Below are 7143 nucleotides of genomic sequence, written 5' to 3'. Positions count from 1 at the left end.
TGTCCTCCCTTGAATTCTAGACTCGTTCAACAGCCTTCTAGAACTGTGGTCTTTAAGATGAGGGAAGAAAATATTAAAATCATCATGGTGGTGGTGTTAAGACACTCAGTCGTGCCTGACTCTCTGCGACTGACTCCATGGACCTTGCGAGGATCCTCTGCCCATGGGAATCTCCAGGCAATACTGGAGTGTGTTGCCATTCCCTTCTCCAGCGGGTCTTCCCAACCCAGGGTTCAAACCCAGGTCTCCTGCATTGCAGGCAGATTCTTTACCATCTGAACCACCAGGGAAGCCCAGAACTATTAATATATACCTATAAATGTCTTTACCGTAATATCTACAGATCAAAAGGGAAACTACTAAGCATTGCATTCTGAAGGCCTCTTAGAATGTCAAACTTTAAAAAAACGTTGATTGCATACGTTTTCCCTTTTAAAATAGTACCCTGAATACTCAGATTGATGATAGCATTATTTCACTTCTATATACAGAATTGGAGTACACATTTAAAATGCGGGGGGGATATGCTAGAAGCCACTCTGCTTACTTGCTCTTCCTCACCACGTTTCTTAAATAGCCAGTTAACAACTTACTCTGATTTAATCACTCATTTAAGAGACCTGCCATGATTCCCATCTACCCTACTTCAACTTTAACCCAAGTGCACTTCAGGCTCCATCTCCCAACAGCTTCCCTAGATGGTATAGACACCTTGTTTCCTTTTCTCACTGCATTCCTTTCTTCAGATCGGGTTCTGTTGGGATTCAGGAGCCCAATAAGGTTAGGATTTGCTCTTATCTTCGCATTACTGTTTATAATAAACTGATACTGACATCTATTTAAAAAAAAGCCTCCACACCTGAGCAGCAACAGCTCTCATTAACTGAGACCACCTGCTATGACCTAGCCACGGTGACAAGTACACAAACCTTTAATGTGTATCCTTGCCACATGGAGTTCACAGTTGGAGAAAATGTCATATAACTAGAAAATAACAGTCAATAATATACCTTTATTCTTTAACTTATAAACAACAATTTAATTTGTCCTTCAGAAGTTAATTACAAGTTTTTCTCAGATACTTCTCTCATGTCCAGGGGGGGAAGAATTCAGCACTGGATTTAAGACAAACATACTGAAGGGGAGAAGACGACGAACTTAACTAATAACATTCTGCTCTTAGATTTTTGTATAAAATGTCCAAGCTGGCAGTTCTTTCAGAGGCTCTCTTCTGAAGAAAGAAGAGCTGACAGCTTTCATTTACAAGCTCCAAACAATGCTTCTGCTTCATTCATAGATTCTCCGAGGCTCCTGCAGCACCACACCACCCTCTATCATGGCAATCTGTAGTCGTTTCATCTGGTTTTGAAGATTAAGAAAGAAGGAGAAGATGAAGTTAACACTACAAGCTGACTAAGCGACCGAACAACAAGCTGACCATAAACAGCTCACTTCATAAGAGGAAGAGAAATAAACCACCAATCTGCTCCTTGCTAACTTCCCAGCCTACAATGTTTTATTCAGAAAGTGATCTTAATAATGACACAGATAAAAGAAGGTGTAGAGATGTTAAGGATTAGCAGTATTTGAAAATATTCTGTAGACAAAATGATACTATATGAATGGCAGAGAAGTCAACATTACAGCTATAGAATTGGTCGTGTGGGTTTGAACCCTGCCCAGCGCCACACTGAGCCAGTCAGCCAACCTCAGCTACCTTACAGAAGAGAGACCATGAGTCCTGACGCCAAGGCTGCTGTGAAGCTGAAGTGAGGTACCACGCATCAGGACACTCAACTCAGGGTCAGACACTTGGAAAGAACTTTATAAACAAACTACAATTATGTAAGTATCTAATGTCAAGAATTAACATGACATCTTTTAACTAAGTAGTGAGAACAAAAATACCGAGTCTGATGTTGCCTCCCAAGGAGTGGGTTGGTAGACCATGAAGTTGATTCCTGCTTCCAAGCACCGCTGTGCCAGCACTCGTCCTACACTCTCACAAGCCACCACACTTTTGGTGCTATACAGGTGCTTCTTAATGGCCCATTCATGAGTGGATGCCGAAACCACAACCTGGCCATTGCGATGCTCAACAAGTGCTTCTATGTGATGCTGACTCCTTATAACTCGCAACCTAAACAAGGTGAGAGGAGAACAAAAATCATAGAAGAATTCTAAAGACAAATGACTTCAGGTGAATAAGTGCAAAAGTATTTCTCAAGAACGCAACGTCTGGTTCATTTATGTCAACATACCCAACCTGGTTTTTACTTGGGAGAGGTGTTTTTCCTCTGCCTTTATGAGGATATCCTCAATAGTAAACCAAACATTTCTACTTAGCCTCAAATATCCAGAAGAAAGTTGGCCTTTCTTTAGAGCTGAGATTTACACAGTATCTACTTCAAAAAAGGAACTGAGGAGGCAGAGCTAACTTGCTGACTCTTAACTGGATAAAGATATACTTACTCTGTATTTTCCAAAATAAATGTAAGATGGATCAAACATTTAAATATAAAAAAAGAAGTCATGTGAGTACTAGAAGACAACATATTTTTAAACAATCTCAAAGTAAGATAAACCTATTTAACTGTATCAAGCTAGTTAACCTAACATCAAACTATATCATATGGTTTTTATAAAAAAGAAACAGTGACAGTTTTCTGCATGCTAAGAAAAACAAACAAAAAACAGTAAAGTCAACAGGCAAACAAAGAAACAAAAAATACTTTAAAATCATATATTGTTCAAAGGGCTAATTTCCATAATATATAAAAAACCTCCTATAATCAATACGAAAATGACCAGTAACTTACTAGGCAAAAGATTTGGACAGACTGTTCAGAGAAGGAAACTATTAATGACTCTTAAAACCCATGAATATATGCCCAATCTCAGTGCTAAACTGCATGCATGAGACAATTAACTGCAACACTGGTTGAAATGATAAAAGATAATCATCAATCCAGAATCAGTGAATTAAAACAGTCATGCAATGGTACTTTACAGTAACTTTAAACAGTTATTTTACAAACAAAGTAGCACTTTATGCTGCTACTGCTGCTGCAAACATTTATTGAACACTGACTGTACCAGAGAGTCCTAATTGTTTATAGGTATAGCTCATGTCTCAAACTAATCCCATTATCCTTTCTTTCCTTTTGGGCTGCAGAAAATGACACAGAAAGGTTAAATAACTTTAGCAACATTACAACTAATGGTAAGAAATGGTCATAGGCAGGATTTAAGTCCGGGAGACTGGCTCCAGAGCCAATGTTCCCAACCAACACAAAACGTCCAAGACGTATTCTATGGTGGAGGTGGGGGTAGTGGTGAAGGAATGGGTGGGGAAATGCAGAACAACATATAAGGTAAGGTAAGATTTATATTAAAAAAAAAAATACAAGTTTATACTTATATGCACAGACTACCTATAGAAGGGTATATGAGAAACTATTCCTTTTTGGAGTTTATAATATCTGCATACATTACACATTTAGAAATAAAGTTCATGATAAAACGCTGGGGGGGGGAGAAAACGCTGAAATTAGACTATACTTAGGTTCTTAGTATGAAACAGCATTAAAAGCACTAGATTTAGAAATGTGGGTTCTACTCCTGGTTTTGCTGTTAGTCTTAGTGAAAAATCACAAACTCTTAATCCAGTGGTCAACACACTTTTTCTATAAGGGATCAGACTGAAAGCAGAAAGGGTAGTGGGTCCCTGGAGAAAGAGAACCAGGCGTGGCTTTCTTGACCTAAGAGAATACATTTTTGACCTAAGCCATTTTGTGATCTAAGATTGGCCACTGTACCTGCTCTTGAACAGGTCTCAGTAATTAATGATCTTCAGGGAAGTAAGCGAATGAAGGAACAAAGGAAAAACAGTCAAGAACCAAGAGTAAGAGTCCTGATTCCTCCTCAAGGGACACAGAGAACAATCTGACACCGCCTTTGAGTTCTGCACTCAGGTGGAGGATGGAAATGACAATGTAGACCCTGTGACTTCAACAAACTAAACCTAGGGCTCTGTAGACCTTGGTCCTGATTCTATACTGAGTGCTCCTTTGCTCAAGCCCCTTCATGAATGTGTGTGTAACCTTAACTTGAAACTTCCCCAGCTATGCTGTTTAGGGAAACAGTGCTTTGAGAAGACACCCAGTGTTCTCTTTACTTGCTGCAAGTAATAAACCCCTCCCTCTCCTGATCTTGGTTGTGCCTTCTGGCCTTACACCCACCAAGAGGCGAACCTAGTTTTCAGGTAACAATATAGATCAACTGCTCAACTCAGCCACAGTAATACCAGAACAGCCAGGTTCTGGTTTTTATTTTATAACATTCTGGTTTTTCTCCACCACCCATTCTGGAATGGGTGGTGGCTGTGTGCCAATAAAACTTTCTTTGTGGATAAAGAAATTTGATTTTTACAGTTTTCATGTCACAAAATATTCTTTGTATTTTATTTGAACCTTTCAAAAATGTAAAAACATTTAGCTACCAAGCCAGCTTTGGCCCAGGAGCAAAAGTCTGCCGATCCTTGTCTTAAACCATCTGTGCAATAAAAGAGTGGGACTCATTATCTCCAAGGTCACTTCCAATTTTCTACTGGTAGTACTGTGAACAGGACAAATGGGGGGAAGGGGGAGGTAGGTCTCCAATTATTTAAATATCCAAATATTAACAGAAAGTAATAGTTTGAGTGTTTCAAAAAAAATTCTAGACTTAAGAGTCAGATTATTTCAATATGAACTGCCCTGCCCTCCTTCTTTGAACTCTCCTGTTTCCATCCCCAAGCCTCAATTCCCCTGCTCTATAAAATGGGGGGATTTACTGCACTTGCCTCAAAAAGTACTTTTAAGGAGTAAATGAGAAAATGCATATAAAGTGCCTAGCATCACGTTCCTGGCAAATAGAAAGTATTCAATAATTAGCCATCTTTATAACAAAGAATAAACCCCTAACTGCTCTCCTACCTTTACCACTGCCCCCTTAAAAATCTGATCTCCTCAAAGGAACCAGAATGATCTTCCATTCAGGCTTAAACTAAAGGAAATCCAGTCAGTTTCCGACTACAATAAAAATAAAGCCTCAAGCGCTTCCTTGATTTACAAAGCTAATAATGTATGTCCTACCTACTTCTCCATTCACCTCTTGGCCCAGAGCTCTAGGTACACAAGCCTTTCGGTTCCTCAAACACACCAAGCTCATTCCCACCCTACCTGTTTTCCTCTGCTGGGAACCCTCTTCTTGGCTGATAGTTTGGCTTTTATTCTATTTTCGGAGGGTTTTGCAACCAGTCTCCTATTCTTTACATTTTCTCCATGACACCTATTTATTTACCGTTTCCCTCCCTCTTCCCCTCCTAGACCCAGCACAAGTCTGAGAGGAGAATCGCCAGCAGTTACCTGGCCCGCTCCTTAAACGAACTGATGAAAACAATTTGAAGTTCACCGTGCAGGGCTGTGTGGTCAACACGGAGCAACTTAATTACCTGTGCCAGAACTCACGGGAGGGCCACACGGTCCCCCAACCCCGCTCTTTCCTGGCTACAGCTAAGAGCTCCAGATTCCGGGGGTTCCGGTTGGTGAACTCTGGGGCGACGGCTTCATTTCCCACGGGGTCCGCCTCAGGCTTCACCGCTGGCGTAGCACTGGTCGAGAACGCTGCCACCAGACACCCTAAAGAACAAGAACCACCACATGGATCTTAAAAGAATGACGAATACGGACAAATCAGGAATATGATATAACTTGTGCCCATCTTACCCCCCTTGGGCCTCGCGCCCTGGAAGAAGTACAAGAGGTATGTTCAGTAACGGGGTGTCGTCACCACAGACCCTGGTCCTCAATTTTCTACTAGTGTCGTCATCACGCTACCGTTAGCTCCTTTACTTTTCCGTCGGAAATGATGGCTTCCCAGGTGCCTAAAGAATCCGCCTGCCCGGGCAGGAGACGCCAGACAGGCAGGTTCGATCCCTGGGTGGGGAAGATTCCCCTCGAGAAGGGAACGGCAACCCACTCCAGTATTCTTGCTTGGAGAATTCCATGGATAGAGGAGCCTGGGTGGCAACCGTCCACGGGGTCGACAGAGTTGGACTCGACTGAGCACGCATAACGCATGCTGCATATATAACGACCACTTGCCACTGCAGACCCTGGGGTGTAACCTGAGAGAAGTGGTAAGACGAATTACCGGGGTTTCTGCAAACCGGCAACAACTCCCAGAACCGCGACTGAAGCGCCATCGCTGAGGAGAATCGCAGCCAAAGCCTCGGACAGACCTCGCCCTCCTCTCCTCAACGGCGTCCCAGAGAGCCGCCAGCCGCAGCCATACTAACTCAGGGAAAAGCCTTCGAATGACGTAAGCTCATAGATGACTAGATCGCCGCGCTAACAAGCCCCTGCAGCTGAGTGGTGGAGAGTGCAATCCGTCATCTCCGTTCCTCCAATCAGCGCATACGCTGTGGGGCACGGAGACGCCGGAGCCAGCCAACCACCTCGCAGTGAGCCAGGAGAGGGGTTGGGCACGGTACGTTAAGCCAGTCCACGCTTGTCTGCCGCATCCCGCTTCGCTGGCCCGCAAGGCGTTTTGGTACCTTACTTGGGCTCGATAGTTGTCGGGCACGCGCACACACATACACGTTGGTCTCTGCGAGGAAACGGCAGCGCGAGGCGGTTTTCTCTTCAGATGTTATGGTTGTTTTCTCTAATGACTCATGGAGAACCCTTACGCGGTCCCACTCAGGCTCCCAAGCCTAAAGGCCGGGAATAGAGCGCTTGTTTTGCGCGCTCTCCGCTCGAGCTCATACACTTAAGGAAAACAAGGACGCCGATTTGTAAATAACCAAAAACCGTACAGAACCTCGGTCCTACCTCAGACACACCACCTTACCCTACCCGCCCGCTTTCCGTCACACTCCAAGCTCCGCCCTACCGCCCACCTTTTCTAGAAGGTACCAGAATGTGCAGAAGCGCACGCGCAACTTGTACCTAGGGGGAGAAAGCATCAGTCGAGCACCGCCTCCTCTAGCGGTCCAAGATACTGACTTCCGCTCTCCTACCTTCGCGCCCTTCTTATTAGCTCTCTAATTGGGCGAACGTGTTGGGACCGCCCCTTCCGTCTGTTCACTTCCGGCGCGCT

At 43.6% G+C, this 7143-nt stretch overlaps 1 protein-coding gene across 2 annotated transcripts; it reads right to left on the bottom strand.

Annotated features, from left to right (window-relative positions):
• Positions 1–1060: 1060 nt before the first annotated feature.
• Positions 1061–6329, bottom strand: MRPL18 (mitochondrial ribosomal protein L18). 2 transcript variants are annotated; one of them, XM_068985445.1, is made up of 4 exons: positions 6196–6329; positions 5495–5681; positions 1909–2140; positions 1061–1359 (listed from the first exon to the last, which is right to left on the bottom strand). In XM_068985445.1, exons 1-4 carry the CDS (start codon positions 6245–6247, stop codon positions 1288–1290), a joined length of 543 nt encoding a protein of 180 aa, XP_068841546.1. In that variant the 5' UTR covers positions 6248–6329; the 3' UTR covers positions 1061–1287. The 2 variants fall into 2 exon arrangements, with proteins under 2 accessions (XP_068841546.1, XP_068841547.1); XM_068985446.1 differs by having other exon boundaries at positions 2058–2140.
• Between the last annotated feature and the right edge of the window lie 814 nt (positions 6330–7143).

This window comes from Capricornis sumatraensis, chromosome 13 (genome assembly GCF_032405125.1).
Source record: "Capricornis sumatraensis isolate serow.1 chromosome 13, serow.2, whole genome shotgun sequence".
Taxonomy (NCBI): Eukaryota; Metazoa; Chordata; class Mammalia; order Artiodactyla; family Bovidae; genus Capricornis; species Capricornis sumatraensis.
The sequence above is the reverse complement of the archived record's forward strand: the minus strand, read 5'-3'. Positions and strand labels throughout refer to the sequence as shown.

Excerpts from the sequence above, each read along its gene's own strand:
- MRPL18 (XM_068985445.1), bottom strand. The coding sequence starts at position 6,247 with ATGGCGCTTCAGTCGCGGTTCTGGGAGTTGTTGCCGGTTTGCAGAAAC. Across the intron at positions 5,682-6,195 it reads GCCGGTTTGCAGAAACCCCG|GGTGTCTGGTGGCAGCGTTC; the intron begins GTAATTCGTCTT and ends CTTGTTCTTTAG. Across the intron at positions 2,141-5,494 it reads TCCCGTGAGTTCTGGCACAG|GTTGCGAGTTATAAGGAGTC; the intron begins GTAATTAAGTTG and ends CACCTTGTTTAG.